A 22018-nucleotide genomic window follows, 5' to 3' on the forward strand; every position below is an offset into this window, starting at 1 on the left:
TACATATATCTGGAGTTTCCCAGACCCAATTGCATAATGCTGCAATTAACCCATTACTGAATATTTGCCAGACACTGGTCCATTCCCCTAACTGAGCAGAAAGTGGTAAGTAGGCATTTGGCATAGCTGGAATATTCATCAATATAGCTAATTTTTGTGTATTTCAAATGGAGCTGAGAGGTGATAGTCCTTTAAATAAAATGTGATTGTATCAGTTTCATTGACTGCATATATTATATTTAACTTCTCAAGGCTGAGGCAGAAATTGTGGCAAGCATTCTATTTGGTGGAAGAGGTTAGTAGTAAAAGGCAAAACTAAATAAGTCAATACAATTAATTTTAAAGTGAATAAAAATATATGTACTTCCTTGCAAAAATATTCTGTCTAGATTGTATGCTTCAATCTGAATATTGGTGGTTGGTATTCAAAATCTTATCATGGAATTAGAATTGTATTGGAGGTAAGGTTAGATGGTAGTTCTTTTAAATGCTAGATGCTGCTTATAATTATTTGTATATAGGCAGATAACATTATTCCATAATCAATTCAGATACTGTTATACCTATAGATGGGATGATCATTTCAAATTGTTGATTTGTTGCAACCAATACTACTTCTTCATCACCATCAGAATGTTGCTGCTGCGGCACCTAGGATTATTAGTTTTCTGTGTATTTTTAAAAGCAGTTGTTTTATCCAAGGTACTGTCAATCGCACTTTTATGAAACATGAGAGATTTTTTTTCGTTGGTGGGATGTGGATGTCGCTGACTAGGCCAGCATTTATTGCCCATCCATAATTGCCCTTGAGAAGGTGGTGGTGAGCTGCCTTCTTGAACCGCTGCAGTCCTTGGGTGTAGGTACAGCCACAGTGCTGTTAGGAAGGGAGTTCCAGGATCTTGACCCAGCGACAGTGAGGGAATGGCATATCGTTCCAAGTCAGGATGGTGTGAGGCTTTGAGGGGAACTTGCAGGTGGTGGTATTCCAATGCATCTACTGCCCTTGTCCTTCTAAATGGTAGAGGTCGTGGGTTTGGAAAGAGCCTTGGTGAGTTCTGCAGTGCATCTTGTAGATGGTACACACTGCTGTCAATGTGCAACTGTGGTGGAGGGAATGGATGTTGAAGATGGTGAATCAATCAAGTGGGCTGCTTTGTCCTGGATGGTGTTAAGCTTCTTCAGTGTTGTTGGAGCTGCACCCATCCAGGTAAGTGAAGAGTATTCCAAACACATTCCTGACTTGTGCTGTGTAGATGATGGACAGGCTTTGGGGAGACAGAATGTGAGTTACTTGCTGCACAATTCCTCGCCTCTGACCTGCTCATGTAGTCACAGCATTTATGTGGCTGGTCCAGTTCAGTTTCCGGTCAGTGGTAACCCCCGCACCCCACCCCCCCAGGATGTTGATATTGGGGGATTCAGCGATGCGAATGCCGTTGATCATCACAGGGAGATGGTTAGATTCTTTCTTGTTTGAGATGGTCATTGCCTAGCACTTGTGTGGCGCAAATGTTACTTGCCACTTATCAGCCCACGTCTGGATATTATCCAGGTCTTGCTGCATCTGGACACAGGCTGCTTCAGTATCTGAGTTGCGAATGTAGCTGAACATTGTTCAATCATCAATAAATATCCCCACATCTGACCTTAAGATGGAGGGAAGGTCATTGAGGAAGCAGCTGAAGATGGTTGGACCTAGGATACTACCCTAAAGAACTCCTGCAGTGATGTCCTGGGACTGAGATGATTGACCTCCAACAACTACAACCATTTTCCTTTTTGCTGGGTATGACTCCAACCAGCGGAGAGTTTTCTCCCTGATTCCCATTGACTTCAGTTTTGCTAGGACTCCTTGATGCCATACCCGGTCAGATGCTGTCTTGATGTCAATGGCAGTCACTCTCACCTCATCTCTTGAATTCAGCTCTTTTGTCCATGCTTGGATCAAGGCTGTAATGAGGTCAGGAGCTGAGTGGCCCTGGCGGAACCCAAACTGAGCTTCAGTGAGCAGGTTATTGCTGAGCAAGTGCCGTTTGATAGCACCGTCGACAACCCCTTCCATCACTTTGCTGACGATCGAGAGTAGAATGATAGGGTGGTAATTGCTGCTGGCCAGCAGTTTATTTTTTCTCTCAATCTGTAGGAAACTGGACACTCCTCCCCCAGCAGCAAAGTTGAGTTTGGGGAATAAGCACAAACTTTTATACAGTCACTTAATGGAACAGAAAGGTTGAAGCACAAATGCACTGTACCATCCTTTGGATTTTGAATACTATAAATAATACATGTTATGACAAATTTCTTACAGACAGAAGAACACCATGACAGGGAGACTGTGGAATGGACGGATCGTCCGAGACGAGGCAAAGAACTACAAGAACATGAGCAAGAGTGTGAAGAAATGCTGAAACGAGAACATGAACAACACAGGTTGGAATTAAAAGCACAGAAGCTGAGAGAAAGTAAGAGTATAAATATTATTTTATTGATGCTGTCACAACAAAATAAATGGAGAGAGGAAATATTTAGCTATAAACCAGCTTTCACTAAAAACAATAGTGCATGTTGGTTTCCTGGTTTCTGCTAACTCCTTCATCTACAGTTTTAGAATTTAATTCACCATTTTCACAGTGAAACTCCATCTTAATGTTGCAGTTGATGTCTTCACTCAGAATAAGTGAATTAAATCTGTCTTTCTAACTGCTGCTTAATCTGTTCCCTTCCCAAAGTTGTCCGGTAACTTTTGTGAATCCTCCTTTCCATTCTTCCTCTGTGTTGATGGCACAGTTGCTAGCTGTCAAAGTAAAAGCTTATGTTTTTCGCTCACTGCTTTTTAACTCTAATCGCAATGCTATTTGTAAAGAACTTCCTGCATTGCTTAGTCTTATTGTACCATGATAGCTGCTATTAAGTTTTTATCACTGCCAGATTGATTGTATCATCACCGCTGAACCCAACAGTATTCCACCATCAGCCTTAAAATAAGTGCTTCTAAATCCGTCCCTGCCATATGCCGTTTCTTCGGTCTTTCAGTGTACACTATGTTTCTTTCTTAGAAATTTGTTCATGATCACCTGATTCCTAAGGAAGGTAATCCAATCTTGCCCTTCAAACTACCTATTTGTTTGTGAAATATTATTGAAAAATAACTATTATCTTCTAATCTATATTGCTAAAGTTTATGGAAGGTGCATTTCTTGAAAGTTCTGACTTAATCCATATTTGTCTGTATGGTTTTCAGCATGACTATTCCTCTAATGTTAAATTTTAATGTGGCCAACAGCACCTCTGGTGTTTGGTCTTAAACACTTTCATGAATCACCTTTCATTGCCTTGGACATCTTCAGAGCTTTAGATAATGTCTGTCTGTGCATTTCTAAACAGATTACCATATGGTCTCTTGGCAGTTTCATTTTCAAGGCTATCTAGTTTCCTGTTGCATTGCTCTGTCTGTACTGTAGCTAATCATCCTTTGATTTTATCTATATTAACTAGGATTTCCCAGAGCTCTGTCCCCTCTTGTATTTGGTTTCTACTTATCGGTGATCAGTTCCATTCATTGTCAAGTCCTGCTTACTCTGTTGTTGATAATTCCACTCTACTCCATTCAGATCACTGGTCCTCAGTGCAGACAACTTCCAGTCACCACTTTAACTATGTAGAATACAAGTCAGAGGAAATCATAATCTAACTGCATAGTCCTCTGATCAGACCATGCCTTCAGTATTATGACCAGTTCTGAGGCATTGGAGGCAGCGCAGAGGAAAGCCTGGTGTCTGACCCGAGTATTAAAGATCTAAACTACAGGGAAGGACTGGAGAAAATTGGGCTTTTCAGTCTTGAAAGGAGGTACCTGAGAGGTAATGTTCTAGTGATACATAAGATAGTAAACAGTATAGAAAAGATACATCAAGTTTAAATTGTGAGAGTAGGAACAAGGTTAAAACTAGAAAAGGACAAATTTAGGACAGTTAATAGTAAGTTCTTCTTTACACAAAGTGTGATCAATCCATGGGATGAATTTCCAAATGGAGCAGCAGAGATAAAAATCCTGGAATCATTTGAGAAGTAATTGGATGGTGCATGGTGGGGAGGGGGTTCTTTCCGATAAGCCAAATTGCCTTCCTCATCCGAAAACAAAATACTGCAGATGCTGGAAATCTGCAATAAAAACAGAGAATGCTGGAAGTACTCAGCAGATGTGGCAGCATCTGTGGAGAGAGAAAAAGAGTTAACGGGCTGAATTTTGTGGAGAGATCAGAAGTCCTGCTGCTGGGGCCAAAAGCAGGGGGCAACCTCTCTTTGGCGGATGGTGGAACCCGGTGCGGCATTTCACTGGCGGCAGCCAATTATGTGGCCGTCGTCCAATTAAGTACGTGGTCTTCCCCCAAGAGCTGGCAGCTCAGTAGCTTCAGCAGCGCCACCACTAGCGGTGGTCAGTGCTGAGGTTGCGGCTGCACAGAGAGGGCGCTTCAGTGGTGGGGCGCCTTTGAAGAGGGTTAAATACTATTGGGGAAAACCGGGGTCAGGCAGGGAGGCCCCGACGATTGTGGTTGGGGGAATTCCTGTGCTAGCAGCGGAGATTTAGGCACAGGAGTGGCCCCTCCCTGGGCCATGGAGTGCCCATAAAGGAGCACTCCCCTGCCCCTGGAGCCCACTGGGTGGTCACCCTATGTGGCAACGGGCCCTCCACATGTGGACAAAATTCCCGCAGAGGCGGAAAGTGTCCTTTAAATGGCCACTTAAGTGGCTCAATTGGCCACGTGGCAGGTGGCTGATCCGCCAACTTTCTTGGCACTGGCAATATGGCATGTCAACAGGAAGACATCGGGCTTCCCTCCCAATACCTTCCCCTTCTATTTTGCCAACCCTCCCGCCTACCAGCCTGTCCCCAAAGGGCCTGGAAAATTTCAGCCAACGTTTCAGGTCTGTGACCTTTCGTCAGAACAGTCATAGGTCATAGACCTGAAACATTAACTCTGTTTCTCTCGCCATAGATGCTGCCAGACCTGATGAGTATTTACAACATTTTCTGTTTTTGTTACCTTCCTCATCCGCAGATAAGATCTGATAGTAAAATTATTGAATTTTTGAATCTTCATATTCTCCTTGTCCTTTGGGACAGTGAGTGTAGTTCCTTTCAATTCTTCAAAGTCCATGCCACTTGTAACTGTAATAACAGGCACCTCTTCTGTTTAATGACTCCACCTATAGTTCTTGTTTTGGAGGAAGGATTGCACCTTATCACTTTCTCAGGACATCCCAAAACATTCCACAGCCAATGATTTACTTTAGTAGCGTAGTCACTGTTGTTACATGAACAAATGTGCAAGCCAATTTGTGCGCAGAAGGGTTCCACAAACAACAAATGAATGACTAATCAATTATTTTTTTAGGGCTGTTGGTTAAGGCAGGGGTTCTCAACCAGGTGTCAACGAGAAGGCTTCCAGGGTTCCCCAATACTAACCAAAAATACACAGTGCTGTACCTGCATTCTGCCACTTTCACCATCCAAACATGCTGGTAAAATCCACCTGTTCACCTGATTTATTTTTCGCCGCCTTTCAGTCACCATCTCCTCAACCTGACTGCGCATGTGTAGTGGTAAACACAACAGTGCAAAGCTTTAGTTCGAGTCTGTAGGACACCGTGCTCCTTGGTGCAGAGTATCCTGGGCTTTGATTCACAGGCAATTGAACCACACTCGTGGGAGGGAGGGATCATAAAGGAGTGAGGCTCTGCGCAATATACGAAGGAGTAATTAATCATCCGTGGCAACCACAGTAAGTCACTTGCCTAAACCAACATGAGTGACTCAATCCTACTACATGAGATCCTCAGGTCTTTTAGTTTCATCATTTTATAACTTTATTCCCCTTCTACGATATAGAGGTTACCCTTTGGATTTCCATCTGTAAATTTCCACTTTATAACCTCTCGTGGGGAGAGGAGGAATTATTGTGCTTTTAAGATCCCACATACAAAGCAGGTATATACAAACAAGCAAAATACCGCAGATGCTGGACAAAAAAATTGTGCTGTGTTACAGGGTGTCAGTGGAAGGGGGAGCCTTAGGAGCAAAAAGGTTGAGAACCCCTAGGTTAGGGGAATAATATTAGCCAGGGCAACAGCAACTTGCATTTATAACATAGTAAACTATTCCAAGGTGCTGCACGGGGACACCGGTTGAACTCCCTGCTCCTCATCAAATAGTGGTATTGGGCCCTTTGCATCCCCGTAGGCTGACTTTCACCTTGGCCCTTCATCTTTATTTCATTCATTAATTTAAAAAAACAAATAATTTGATGAGAAAATGCAATGATCTGAATGCAGTCTGTGGATTTTGCATTTCTGGTTGTTTTATTCCTTTTTATTGTATTATTTGATGTGTAAGCTACATAATACCTGCATGCTCATAGTCTTGCCATTCAGTTACAATGACCATGAGCACTATACTGTTTGTGAACTTTTGCCTAAATCATTAGTTTCACTAGACAAAAATATTCACTCCTAAAAATAATTTACATGGTTGATGGTTAAGAGTTAGTTTCACTCTTCTTGAACATTATTGTGTCAAACTTAAGAGGGATTTGCTTGTATTTTTGTCTCCCTTGTCAGCAATTGAACTCTTTCCACTTTAAGAAATCGAAAACTATCATAAAATAACCAACCGATTTGGTTTATGATAGCATGGGTGTACCAATATTTCAGTATGCTTTTTCTTAAGTATATAACAATAAAAATAATGTAAAATTGCATCCCGCAACAGTTTCTTTTTGCTTAAAAAGAATCATCGTTAAAAATTGGTCAGAGGGAGAGAGAAGTGTCACCATCAAAGACCATTGCTAACATGTTTCTTAAAAAATAAATTGCCCCCATAATAAAAATTACATGTATTCATATTCTTTTACAGGAGGCCGTTGCTCTGCACCAGCCATTTATCTGAGCTGTCACTTATGCTGCTATTCTAAATTTGCAAATAATGATTAAAATAAAATCTGCTTGCATAACCATGTGGCAAAATACATAGCATGCATGTGCAGGTATTCGTGTTTTGCTTTATAGTTTTGCATTTATAACAATGGGAGTGGCTGACAACCCAGGTAAGTGGCTGGATAGCTGCTGCGATAGAGGTCAAGCCGGATACTGGAGGGGGGGAAAATGCCAGGGTAGGTGCAGCCGTTTTCTTTTAGGTGGATTGGGGATTCCTGGTTAAGCAACACCTCGATTTTAAAATTCTCATCTTTGTTTTCAAATCCCTCCATGGCCTAGCCCCTTCCTATCTCTGTAATCTCTTTCAGTCCTACAACACCAACCACCCCGCCCCCCCACCCCTGTTGTCTCCCAAGATCTTTGGGCTGCACTAATTCTGGCCTTTTGAACATTCTCAATTTTAATCACTCCACTATTGACAGCCATGCCTTTAGCTGCCTAGCCCTAAGCTCTGGAATTCCCTCCCTATATCTTTACCTCTATACCCTTCTTTAAGGTCCTCCTTAAAACCTACCTCATTGACCAAGCTTTTTAGTCATCCGGCCTAATGTTTCCTTCTGTGGCTCAGTGTCAAATTTTGTTCAAAAGCACTTCTGTAAAGCGCCTTGGGTGTTTATTATGTTAAAGGCGCTATATAAATGCAAGTTGTTGTTGAGAGGGGGAAGCATGCCTTATGCTACACCTTCTGGTAAGATTCCAAGCTCTGGAGAAAAATCGGAAATTATTAGCTAAGGTCATTTATAGTAATGAACAGGGTTTTGTGGTATATCTTTTTGTTCCTCCCAGTTGAAAACTAACAGATCACTTAGTCTGTTTTAGTTCACTTTCAATTTCCTGAACTCTTAAAGAAATTCAATTTAATGCCATCTTCCTGATATTGATTACAAGTGCTTTGTTGTCTAACCACATTTATACTAATCTGTACTATCATTTAGCTGTAGTTTTTTTAATGTACCGTTCTGCCAGTTAAAAGGACTGAATGCCTTTACATCATTTATCTATCAAGTGTGATCCCAACCCTTGAATGGATGCATCTATAGTGTGCGAGGAGCAGAGGGGTCATCCTGATATAGTTTACTCTCTTTAAATAAGGTACTTTCTTGGGAGCACTGCTGGAAAGGCTTGGCTCAATGAAAAGGCCATGACTGGAAAAGTAATTTTGCAGGCTGCTGTGCAAGCTGTTTCAGTTAAGAGCAATGGGAATAATGACTGCTTATGCTTGCAGATACAGCCTTACAACGATTTTGTCCTTCGTTTAAGAATGAGTACAGTGAGCCCTGGGCACCCCGAAGTATGACATCATCCAGGTCATGATCCCCTGTTGGGCTTTGGATCTGGCTTCCATGAATAATATGTGCTTTGAAAGCCATTTTGAAGGCTTGCCTTAGATCATTGACTTCACCCAGCCATAGAAAAGATCATTAAGAATGCCACCAATGAATCTCTGAGGTAATACTAAGAGGATACTATGCCAAGAAATTGCCTAGGACTTGAAGCTATTGATGTACCTAGGTATACTTTTAGAGTTTTACTTAAACTATTTTTCTATGCCCGAGCATCTCAGATCACTTCCGTAGGCATGCCCTCGCTTCCTACGAACTGGATTGTGCTTTTACCTGAAAATATCTAGATAATTTGTTGGAGTCCATGAATCGAGCTGAAAGCTCCCATCAGTGTGTCTTGGCTTACTAGTTATGTCATGTGATCTTCCTCTGCTTCACAGAGCAGTCAAATAAACACTGTATCACACTGTTTAGGCCAAAAACTGCCATACAGACTTATTCAACAACAAATGGGCAAGTGAACAGTAGATATCCAGTAACTGCAAGTTTAATTTGCAAGATATGCTAGATGTGGTACATGATTTTGAAATCTTAACCATACATGGGTGGATCACTGCTGACCACTTACCTCAGTAATCAGTAAACGCCTCTCACTCGATGGGCTGAATTTTACTCAGGCGCCTGCATTCAGCGACCGCCAAGGAGCCCCCATGATATTTTGCGCGGGGGCTCGTCTAAATAGTGGGGACGGAGCACCTGCCCCCGATGACGTGTAGGGGCGGCCTCCGCGTCCTTGGCAACGGCATCCGACGCCACCGCGCAGGTGCCAGTGCCATTTTAAAAGGCTTTAAGCTGATACAATTAATTTAAATTTTTAAAGTGAAAACATAAGTGATTTGTATTAAATAGATGGGTAAGTAATGGAGGCTCTTCCTCAACCCCCCCCCAATGGTCATTTCATTGCCTGAAATGACCATCCATTGATTTCTCAAATACCTGAACTTCCCCCCCACCCCCCGCCCAACCTTCTAACATTTGGCCTCTAATCCTTTCCGTCCATTCACACAACTAATTACATTTGTTTTCACCGCTTCCCCACCCCTCCCACCCTGTAGTTTTTATTACTCCGCCTTCCCCACCAAGTTCTCACCTCGGAACTGCCAAACGCAGGCCATAAAATCAGCATGGGATGGCAGGTAAGTTATTTTGCATATATTTAGTGCTGATCTGCATATGGAGATGAAGGGTCCGCCGCCAGGCAGCGGCGGGGGTGGGTGCCACACCGAGGTCCCACTCCATTGGTAATATGCAGCGGGCCCTTCTCAACGTTGCAGGTCGAGGCGGTCCTCCCCCCGCAGCATTTTACCGGCCCCCGCGCCACGACCTGCAGCATCGAGGGGCCTGTTAAATTCAGCCCATTGTGTTGCCATGTTTCTGATTCCAAGTGTTCAGCAGAGGGTCTGGCAGCCCTTCATTTCTGGTTGTGAACTTGGAGTGGTAAGTATAGAAACAAAAGTAATATTTTGTAATAAAGCAGTGAGAGCCAGCTCAGAAGGAGAATGCAGGAGGGTAGTTGGCAGTTATTTTGTTGGTCAAGCAAGATGATCCACTGATGTGGGGAAGTATAGCTTGTTTTTATTATGTAGTAAGTGAGTCCACTAGTTCTGTTGCTCTGTACGATTATTTAATGTGAAATAAAACAGCTTAACTTTAATATGTTAACTATATAAAACAACTTAACTATTAGTTATCTGGCCTAGCCTTGCAAGTGTTTTCTTGGCCCACTTTCCAGAAGATTGAAAAAGAAAAGGATATAGCATACTTTTAAAAAGAGATTGCAGAGTTGGAAAATAAATATATACCATTTGAAGCAAGAGGAGTGCATAAATTAAGAGGTTAGAAACAAACTAAAATTCTGAGAAGATCATTGGGGTCTATTGGAATGATGAAAAAGAGAGAATACAAGGAAATGAAGAGGTTAGGATTAGGATAAGAAAAGCAATGAGGAAGTATGAAGGTATAATCTCAGAAATATTCAAAAGAACAAGAAATTGTTTAATGTGAGGTAGGCTCCTGAGTGGAAAGGGTAGTGACTTAGTCGAGGATGAGGACAAATTGGCGAGGATGATTAGCGAATTCATTGCTTCAGTGACTACAAAATAGAAATATATCGGATTGGAGGTATACCTGAATGGGATGAAATGGGACATTTATAATCGAACAAAGGAAAGTATTAGAGAAGTTAGTTAAGCTAAATGAGGACAAAGTGCTGAGACCTGACAGGATATATTCAAGGATCCAGAGGGAAATGGGAAAAGAAATAGCAACGGCCTTAGAAATTATATTTCAGGCTTCTAGTTGAGAGTTAATGTGTGCCGGAGGACTGGCGAACCGCCAATATTATATAAAATTTCAACAAGAGAAACAAAGGTAAACCCAGATAATTACAGGCCAGTTAGTTTATCATCTGTGGTAGGTAGCATTTGGAATCTTTAGTTTTTTTAATTCATTTATGTGACATGAACGTTGCTGGCAAGGCCAGCATTTGTTGCCCATCACTAATTGTTCTTGAGATGGTGGAGTTGAGCCACCTCATAAAGATGAGTTTATCAACTATCTGGACGAAGAGAAGATAATTTACAACAGCCAGCAGAGATTTAAGATAAAAAGATTTTGTTTGACAAACCTACTAGAGGATTTTGTGGAGATAGCAGATGTGATGGATGGAGAAAATGTAGTGGACACGGTATATATGGACCTGCAGATGGCCTTTGAAAACTATCACACAGGAAAGTATTGGAGCTGATTCCAGGATGTAGAATTAGGTGAAGGATCACTAAATTGGTCCCTGAGATGAGGTGGTTGTCCTATGATGAGAGACTGAGTAAATTTGGCCTATATTTTTTGGAGTTTAGAAGAATGACAGGCAATCTCATTGAAACATACAAGATTCTGAAGGGGCTGGATAGGATAAACACAGAGATTGTTTCCTTTGGTCGGGGAATCTAAAACACGGGCACAGTCTCGGGATAAGGGGCTGATCATTTAGGACTGAGAAGAAGAGAAATTACTTCAATGAAAGGGTTGTGAATCTTTGGAATTCTCTGCCCCAGAGGGTTGTGGATGCTGCATTGTTGAATCCATTTAAGGCTGGGATAGACAGATTTTTGGGGTCTCATGGAATCAAGGGATACGGCGAGAGGGCGGGAAAGCGGAGTTGAAGCCCAAGATCAACGATGATCGTATTGAATGGCGGAGCAGGTGCAATGGACCATATGGTCTACTCCTGCTCTTGTGCTTTTGTGGATAGATTAAAAACTTGTTTAAAGGGAGGAAAACAAGAGTAACAGTTGGAGTATTTGGAAGTGAATAGCAGTGTTCCACAGGGTTCCGTTCTGGGACAGCATCTGTTCACTGTCAACATCAGTGCATTGGATATAGGGTAGAAGATGTGATGACCAAATTTACTAAAATGGGAGGCATAGTAAATAATGCTGAGAAGCAAAGGAAGCTGTAAGAGGCTTTGATAAAGTGTGTGCAAAAATGATGGATGATGGCAAATAAATTCAGTCAGTAAATGTGTAATGGTACATTTTGGTTAAAAGAAAATAGCAATTCTACTTTGAGTGAGTAAAAACTGGTGATATGCAAGTGCAGAGGAATTTGGAGGTTCATGTTCACCAGACCTTAAAAACAGGCCATAAAAAGTTAGTGAAATGCTAGATTTTATGACGAGAACGATCTTAGCAAAACAAAAGAAAGTTGGAAAACTGTGAGCACTTTTGGATTCTACACTATAGGAAGAAGCTGCAGTGCAGATTGACCAGGGTGCTGCCTAGTGTGAGAAAATACAAATAAAGACTTGCATTTATATAGCACCTGTCACATCCTCAGGACTCGCAGTCACCACCTCCAGTCTCTGACTACTAAAAGAACTGCACCACAACCTAACCTAAGGGGTTCAGTTGCCTCCTGGATCAAGATGATCACCTCTTGGTGATTCTCCCTTGCACCCCTCCCCGATGCCTCCCAATAACTGCACCTCAGATTCCAGCTCACAGCTTTGAGCTGAAGTTCCTCAAGATGCAGACTTATTGCAGATGTTGTTGTCATGCACTCCGATACTCTCCAGAAACTCCCACATGCTGCCAGTTATAGTGCACCCCTGCACTGCTAGTTAGTTATTTATTTAAATAAAGTTTATATATTTAATCAACTTAGCTTTTTTTGTTTTTTAAACTAATTACTTAATCTAGTTTAAATTTGTAGGTAGGATAAGTTAAATGTTTACCTGTAAACTTACCTCTGATCCCCCCCATCCTTGTGCTGTAACGCCACTTTGCGATTATTTTTCTCCTGTGCCATTCACCTCTCTCTGTTGCATTTTTGTTTAAATACTTGGAGCCGCTCCCATGGTGCTCTTTACTCTACCAATCTCTTAGTTTGTTTTTTTAGTAATTACTGAGGTTAGTAGATTATAAGTTTTCTCTTTCTCCTCTATTTCAGCCACATTGGCATGCTATAAGGCTCTTAGCTTTTCCCCGACAACCTCATACTGTTACTTTTTTCATTCATGGGATGTGGGCACCGCTGGCTCAGCCAGCATTTATTGCCCATCCCTAATTGCCCTTGAGAAGGTGGTGGTGAGCTGCCTCCTTGAACTGCTGCAGTCCATGTGGGGTAAGTGCACTCACAGTACTGTTATGAAGGGAGTTCCAGGATTTTGACCCAGCGACAGTGAAGGAACGGTGATATAGTTCCAAGTCAGGATGGTGTGTGGCTTGGAAGTGAACTTGCAAGGGGAACTAGGAGGGGAAAATGCAGTTTCCATGCATTTGCTGCCCTTGTCCTTCTAGTTGGTAGAGGTCCCGGGTTTGGAAGGTGCTGTCTAAGGAGCCTTGGTGCATTGCTGCAGTGCATCTTGTAGATGGTACACACTGCTGCCACTGTGCGTCGGTGGTGGAGGAAGTGAATGTTTGTGGATGGGGTGCCAATCAAGTGGGCTGCTTTGTCCTGGATGATGTCGAGCTTCTTGAGTGTTGTTGGAGTTGCACCCATCCAGCCAAGTGGAGAGTATTCCATCACACTCCTGACTTGTGCCTTGTAGATGGTGGACAGGCTTTGGGGAATCAGAAGGTGAGTTACTCTCCGCAGGATTCCTAGCCTCTGACCTGCTGTTGTAGCCATGATATATATATGGCTACTCCAGTTCAGTTTCTGGTCAATGCTAACCCCCAGGATGCTGACAGTGGGGGATTCAGTGATAGTTGTGCCATTGAATGTCAAGGGGAGATGATTAGATTCTCTCTTGTTGGAGATGGTCATTGCCTGGCGCGAATATTACGAGCCACTTATCAGACGTAGCCTGGATATTGTCCTGGTCTTGCTACATTTCAACACAGATTGCTTCAGTATCTGAGGAGGCACGAATGGTGCTGAACATTGTGCAATCATCAGCTAACATCCCCACTTCTGACCTTATGATTAAAGGAAGGTCATTGATGAAGCAGCTGAAGATGTTTGGGGCTAGGATACTACCCTGAGGAACTCCTGCAGTGATGTCCTGGAGCTCAGACGATTAACCTCCAACAACCACAACCATCTTCCTTTGCGCTAGGTATGACTCCAACCAGCGGAGAGTTTTCCCCCGATTCCCATTGTCTCCAGTTTTGCTAGGGCTCCTTGATGCCATACTCAGTCAAATGCAGCCTTGATGTCAAGGGCTGTCACTCTCACTTCACCTCTTGAGTTCAGCTCTTTCGTCCATGTTTGAACCAAGGCTGTAATGAGGTCAGGAGCTGTGTGGCCCTGGCGGAACCCAAACTATGCGTCACTAAGCAGATTATTGCTAAGCAAGTGCCGCTTGATAGCACTGTCGATGACACCTTCCATCACTTTACTGATGATTGAGAGTAAACTGATGGGGCAGTATTTGGCCGGGTTGGACTTGTCCTGCTTTTTGCACACAGGTCATAACCTGGTCAGTTTTCCATATTGCTGGGTCGATGCCAGTGTTGTAGCTGTACTGGAACAGCTTGGCTAGGGGCGCGGCAAGTTCTGGAGCACAGGTCTTCAGTACTATTGCCGGTATGTTGTCAGGGCCCATAGCCTTTGCAGTATCCAGTGCCTTCAGTCGTTTCTTGATATCAGGTGGATTGAATCGAATTGGCTGAAGACTGGCATCTGTGATGCTGGGGACTTCAGGAGAAGGCCAAGATTGATCATCAGCTTGGCACGTCTGGCTGAAGCTTGTTGCAAATGCTTCAGTCTTATCTGTGGCACTGATGTGCTGGGCTCCCCCATCATTGAGGATGGGGATATTTGTGGAGCCACCTCCTCAAGTTAGTTGTTTAATTGTCCCACCACCATTCATGACTGGATGTGGCCGTAGTGCAGAGCTTAGATCTGATCCATTGGTTATGGGATCTGTTACTGTTAAAGTACTGAAGACATTTTTAGCCACTCTCTTTAGCATCTGCTGCTGCACTTGTCACCAGATTCCTCTTTGAACCAATGTTTTAATGTGCTTTGGAACTTATTAACCTCAGTATTCCTGTCGCCTTTTTCCTTGCAGGATTTCTAAAATAGACTAGTCTTACTTCACTTCATATTGATTTGTTGACCCAATTGTCATAATTCTTTAGTCTGTAATTGTTTACCCTGTAACAGTATTTATTTTCAACAGTAGAAGAACATAACGTAAGAAATAGGAGCAGGAGTAGACTATTTGACCCCTCAAGCCTTCTGTGCCATTCAATAAGATCATGGCTGATCTGATTGTGGCCTTAACATAACTTTCCTGCCTGCCCCCTGTAGATAACAAATCTGTCTCGCTCAGCCTTGAATATATTCAATGACCCAGCTTCCACTGCTCTCTGGGGTGGAGAATTCCGAACATTAACGACCCTCTGAGAGAAGAAATTCCTCCTCACCTTCATCTTAAATGGGAGACCCTTATTTTGAAACTCTGCCCGTTAGTCTAGATTCCCCCACGAGGGGAAACATCCTCTCAGCATTTACCCTTTCAAGCCCCCTCAGAATCTTATATGTTTCAGTGAGATCACCTCTCATTCTTCTAAACTCCAATGAGTATGGGCCCAACCTGCTCAACCTTTCCTCATAAGTCACCCCTTCATCCAAGGAATCAGCCTCATGAACCTCTCTCAACTGCCTCCAATGCAAGTATATCCTTCCTTAAATTAAGAGACCAAAACGGTGCATGGTACTCTAGTTGTGGTCTCACCAATGCCTATGCAGTTGTAGCATGATTTCTCTACTTTTATACTGCATCTCGCTTGCAATAAAGGCCAACATTCCATTTGCCTTCCTATTTACTTGCTGTACCTGCATGCTAACTTTTTGTGATTCATCTACAGATCCCTCTGTACCACAGAATTCTGCAGTCTTGCTCCATGCACATAATATTCTGCTTTTCTGTTTTTCTCACCAAAGTGGAGAACCTCACATTTTCCCACATTATATTCCATCTGCCAAATTTTTACCCGCTCACTTAATCTATCTATATTACTTTGCAGGTTCTTTGTATCCTCCTCACAACTTGATTTCCTCCCTATCTTTGTATTGTCATCAAATTTGACTACAATATACTTGGTCACTTCATCCAAGTTATTAATATGGATTGTAAATAGTTGAGGCCTCAGCACTGATCCCTGTGGCACCCCACTAGTTACAGTTTGACAACCTGAAAATGCCATTTTTAACCTGACTCTCTGTTTCCTGTTAGTTCGCCAATCCTCTACCCATGGTAATATATTGCTCCCAACACCATGAGCTGTTAAAAGATTACTCCACAAGTTATGTGGCAGCTTATCAAATACCTTTTAGAAATCCAAATACACTTTGTCTACTGGTTGCTTTATTCACCCTGTTTGTTACATCCTCAAAGAACACTAATCATTTTGTCAAACATGATTTTCCTTTCACAAAACCTTTTTGACTCTTCCTGATTGCATTATGATTTTCTAAATGGCCTGCTACTACTTCTTTAATGATGGATTCCAGCATTTCCCAATGACATCCTTTATACTTTTCAAGATATTTCATTTGTTACAATGAGTGTTATTAAACAATCCCATTCTTCATTCCCTTAAATTTGTCCTTCACTAAATCATATACAATCTATTCCTGCTTTAAAAGATTGTATTATCCAATCAATTGAATTAAACAATGCAACACAATGAAATGCTTAAAAAGGTGAGTGAAAAGATCATTTGAATCGAGCAAATTTGACTTAGATTAGACTGTCTTTGGATATTAGCCTTTTCAAAGTTATATTTGCGATTGTGTTGAATCCCAGATCATGGTGAATTTCATCATGTTGTGGTCCCTCTCACATGTTTGCACAGCAATAAAAGGCAATCTCTCTTTCTTTCCTTTTTCCCTTCTGCTGCTGCTTTGTTCTTCCACCCACCATCACCACCTCTCCTGAAAACATTGTTGCATTGCTACGGTACAGTTCCATAGGCACCGGTCATTATCTGACATCATACCCAAGTGGGCAATGTGTCAGCAGGCTATTTACCACTTTTTAGCTAAGCCCTATCCTGCCCCCTCAAACGCCCATGTACAGACACTTACCAGCAAAGTTTTCTGAATAATAATTAGGAGTGAGACCTTGACTGACTTTATTCCCTTCCCTAACCCAGGGATACTGAGGCCAGATGTAGCCTTTCTTCTGCCACCCTGGCTAAGACCAGGTGAAAGAAATCCATTTAAATTGAGTTCAGAAAACTGTCCATTCACCATCAAAGTAAAGGCTAGTTATTTTGCTAAGTAGATTTTGATTCGTTTAAAAAAAAAAGTAAGGAATCACACAGCTTTAATTTGCCCAAATTGGTGCAGTATTATTTGAAGGCATTCCATATGATGAAGTATTTAGCTTACTTGTTTGATTATGATGGATGTTCGTTAAATAGTGTTGTCTCTTAGTTTCAATTAAAAAATCCAGCAATTATGTACAGTCGAGTCCGACTAATGTTACTCAGTCGGCCCGGACAGAATTCTAGCTTTATATGTACTGTAACAATAACAGAATTTCCTTATAGACACGCAGACATTTCCAGACTATTTTGAAGGCATAGAGTCAGAGAGTTATACAGCACAGAAACAGGCCCTTTGGCCCATCGTGTCTGTGCCGGCCATCAAGCACCTAACTATTTTTATCCTATTTTCCAGCACTTGGCCTGTAGCCTGGTATGCTATGACGTTTCAAGTGCTCATCTAAATACTTGTAAATGTTGTGAGGGTTCCTGCCTCTACCACCTCTTCAGGCAGTGCGTTCCAGATTCCAACCACCCTCTGGGTGAAAGTTTTTTTCCTCAGATCCCCTCTAAACCTCCTTACCTTAAATCTATGCCCCCTGGTTATTGACCCCTCCTCAAAGGGAAAAAGTTTCTTCCTATCTAACCTATCAATGCCCCTCATAATTTTATATACCTCAATCATATCTCCCCTCAGTCTTCTCTGCTCTAAGGAAAACAACCCTAGCCTTTTCAGTCTCTCTTCATAGCTGAAATACTGCAGCCCAGGCAACATCCTGGTGAATCTCCTCTGCACCCTCTTCAGTGCAATCACATCCTTCCTATAGTGTGGTGCCCAGAACTGTACACAGTACTGCAGCTGTGGCCTAACTAGTGTTTTATACAGCTCCATCATAATCTCCCTGCTCTTGTATTCTATGCCTCGGCTAATAAAGGCAAATATCCCATCTGCCTTCCTAATCACTTTATCTACCTGTTCTGCTGCCTTCAGTGATCATTGGACAAGTACACCAAGGTCCCTCTGCCCCTCTGTACTTCCTAGGGTCCTACCATCCATTGTATATTCCCTTGCCTTGTTAGTCCTCCCAAAATGCATCACCTTACACTTCTGAAATGTCAAGGACAAAGAACTTGTAAAAAAAAATCCAATATAGTACTTTAATAAGGGTGATTCGTTAAACAATTTTTTAAAAATTGGATTATTATATCTTCAAAATTGAATCACGAGCGATTGCTTCTTCAATTTTTGTCACACTAGGTAACATTTTGGAGTCACTAGATGAGCATTGAATATAACATTGAATGTCAGCATTTTGAGACAGGCTGCTGGAGTTGGAGGATCAGGAGCAAAGTCATCCTCAAAATTCTTATTATTCTCACATTATTATTTAATTTCAGCTTTGGTCAGCTCAGAGCTTTGATGAGAGTAAACTAGCCAGGAATATAAAAACAGATTGTAAGAGATTTTACAAGTATATAAAAAGGAGAGTAACTAAAGTAAATGTTTGTCCATTCGAGGCAAAAACAGGAGAAATTATCATGGGGGATGAGGACATGGCAGAGACATTGAACAATTATTTTGTCTTAGTGAGATACAGCACTGAAATGGGCCCTTCGGCCCAACGAGTCCATGCCAACCATCAACCACCCATTTATACTAATCCTACATTAATCCCATTTCCTGCTCACATCCCTTCAAGTCTTATACCATCTACCTACACTCGGGGCAATTTACAATGGCCAATTTACCTATCAACCCACAAGTTTTTGGCATGTGGGAGGAAACCTGGACACCCGGAGGAAACCCACGCGGTCACAGGGAGAACTTGCAAACTCCACACAGGCAGTACCCAGAACTGACCCCGGGTCGCTGGAGCTGGAAGGCTGTTGTGCTAACCACTGTGCTGCAGTCTTCACAGTAGAAGACACATTACATACCAGAAATAAGAACAAAGAACAGTACAGCACAGGAACAGGCCATTCGTCCCTCCAAGCCTGCGCCGATCTTGATGCCTGCCTAAACTAACACCTTCTGCACTTCCGGGGCCCATATCCCTCTATTCCCTTCCTATTCATGTATTTGTCAAGATGTCTCTTAAACGTCGCTATCGTATCTGCTTCCACCACCTCCCCCGGCAGAAAGTTCCAGGCACTCACCACCCTCTGTGTAAAGAACTTGCCTCGCACATCCCCTCTAAACTTTGCCCCTCGCACCTTAAACCTATGTCCCCGAGTAACTGACTCTTCCACCCCAGGAAAAAGCTTCTGACTATCCACTCTGTCCATGCCGCTCATAACTTTGTAAACCTCTATCATGTCATCCCTCCACCTCCGTCGTTCCAGTGAAAACAATCCGAGTTTTTGCAACCTCTCCTCATAGCCAATGCCCTCCAGACCAGGCAACTTCCTGGTAAACCTCCTCTGTACCCTCTCCAAAGCCTCCACGTCCTTCTGGTAGTGTGGCGACCAGAATTGCACACAATATTCTAAGTGTGGCCTAACTAAAGTTCTGTACAGCTGCAGCATGACTTGTCAATTTTTATACTCTATGCCCCGACCGATGAAGGCAAGCATGCCGTATGCCTTCTTGACTACCTTATCCACCTGCGTTGCCACTTTCAGTGACCTGTGGACCTATACGCCCAGATCTCTCTGCCTGTCAATACTCCTAAGGGTTCTGCCGTTTACTGTATACCTCCCACCTGCATTAGACCTTCCAAAATGCATTACCTCACATTTGTCCGGATTAAACTCCATCTGCCATTTCTCCGCCCAAGTCTCCAACCGATCTATATCCTGCTGTATCCTCTGACAATCCTCAGCATTATCCGCAACTCCACCAACCTTTGTGTCATCCGCAAACTTACTAATCAGACCAGCTACATTTTCCTCCAAATCATTTATATATACTACAAACAGCAAAGGTCCCAGCATTGATCCCTGCGGAACACCACCAGTCACATCCCTCCATTCAGAAAAACACCCATCCGCTGTTACCCTCTGTCTTCTCTGACTGAGCCAGTTCTGTATCCATCTTGCCAGCTCACCTCTGATCCCGTGTGACTTCATCTTTTGTACCAGTCTGCCATGCGGGACCTTGTCAAAGGCTTTACTAAAGTCCATATAGATAACATCCACTGCCCTTCCTTCATCAATCATCTTCGTCACTTCCACAAAAAATCAAATTAGTAAGACACGACATCCCCTTCACAAAACCATGCTGTCTCTCGCTAATAAGTTTGTTTGTTTCCAAATGGGAGTAAATCCTGTCCCGAATAATCCTCTCTAACAGTTTCCCTACCACTGACGTAAGGCTCACCGGCCTGTAATTTCCTGGATTATCCTTGCCACCGTTCTTAAACAAAGGAACAACATTGGCTATTCTCCAGTCCTCTGGGACCTCACCTGTAGCCAATGAGGATGCAAAGATTTCTGTCAAGGCCCCAGCAATTTCTTCCCTTGCCTCCCTCAGTATTCTAGGGTAGATCCCATCAGGCCCTGGGGACTTATCTACCTTAATGCTTTGCAAGACACCCAACACCTCCTCCTTTTTGATAATGAGATGACTGAGACTATCTGCACTCCCTTCCCTAGGCTCATCATCCACCAAGTCCTTCTCTTTGGTGAATACTGATGCAAAGTACTCATTTAGCACCTCACCCATTTCCTCTGGCTCCACACATAGATTCCCATCTGTGTCCTTGAGTGGGCCAACCCTTTCCCTGGTTACCCTCTTGCTCTTTATATATGTATAAAAAGCCTTGGGATTTTCCTTAATCCTGTTTGCCAATGACTTTTCATGACCCCTTTTTGCTCTCCTAACTCCTTGCTCTCCTAACTCCTTGCTTAAGTTCCTTCCTACTGTCTTTATATTCCTCAAGTGCTTCATCTGTTCCTAGCCTTCCAGCCCTTACAAATGCTTCCTTTTTCTTTTTGACTAGGCTCACAATATCCCGCGTTATCCAAGCTTCCCGAAACTTGCCAAACTTGTCTTTCTTCCTCACAGGAACATGCTGGTCCTGGATTCTAATCAGCTGTCATTTGAAAGACTCCCACATGTCAGATGTTGATTTACCCTCAAACAGTCGCCCCCAATCTAAATTCTTCAGTTCCTGCCTACTATTGTTATAATTAGCCTTCCCCCAATTTAGCACCTTCAACTAAGGACAACTCTTATCCTTATCCACAAGTACCTTAAAACTTATGGAATTATGGTCATTGTTCCAGAAATGCTCCCCCACTGAAACTTCGACCATGTGGCCGGGCTCATTTCCCAATACCAGGTCCAGGATGGCCCCATCCCTAGTTGGACTATCTACATACTGTTTCAAGAAGCCCTCCTGGATGCTCCTGACAAATTCTGCCCCATCCAAGCACTAAGTGAATCCCAGTCAACATAGGGGAAGTTAAAATCACCCACCACCACAACCCTGTTACCTTTACATCTTTCCAAAATCTGTCTACATATCTGCTCCACTACCTCCCGCTGGCTGTTGGGAGGCCTGTAGTAAACCCCCAACATCGTGACTGCACCCTTCCTATTCCTGAGCTCCACCCATATTGCCTGGCTGCATGACACCTCCGAGGTGTCCTCCCGCAGTACAGCTGTGATATTCTCCTTAACCAGTAATGCAACTCCCCCACCCCTTTTACATCCCCCTCTATCCCGCCTGAAGCTTCTAAATCCTGGAACATTTAGCTGCCAATCCCTGACCTTCCCTCAACCAAGTCTCTGTAATAACAACAACATCATATTTCCAAGTACTAATCCAAGCTCTAAGTTCATCTGCCTTACCTGTTATACTTCTCGCATTGAAACAGATGCACTTCAGACCACCAGTCCCGCTGTGCACAGCAACATCTCCCTGCCTGCTCTTCCTCTTAGTCCTACTGGCCTTATTTACTATGTCCTCCTCATTTATTTCACTAGCTGTCCTACTGCTCTGGTTCCCACCCCCCTGC

At 42.9% G+C, this 22018-nt stretch overlaps 1 protein-coding gene across 2 annotated transcripts in view; it reads left to right on the forward strand.

Moving 5' to 3' along the window:
• The window catches only part of lca5 (lebercilin LCA5), a 143380-nt gene that overhangs the window by 73992 nt on the left and 47370 nt on the right, over nucleotides 1–22018 (forward strand). For both annotated transcript variants that reach the window (XM_068026758.1, XM_068026766.1), the window contains exon 7: nucleotides 2309–2462. In XM_068026758.1, coding sequence (XP_067882859.1) covers nucleotides 2309–2462 — 154 coding nt within the window. The remainder of the gene's footprint in view (nucleotides 1–2308; nucleotides 2463–22018) is intronic.

The sequence above is a fragment of the Heterodontus francisci genome, chromosome 3 (genome assembly GCF_036365525.1).
Source record: "Heterodontus francisci isolate sHetFra1 chromosome 3, sHetFra1.hap1, whole genome shotgun sequence".
NCBI lineage: Eukaryota > Metazoa > Chordata > Chondrichthyes > Heterodontiformes > Heterodontidae > Heterodontus > Heterodontus francisci.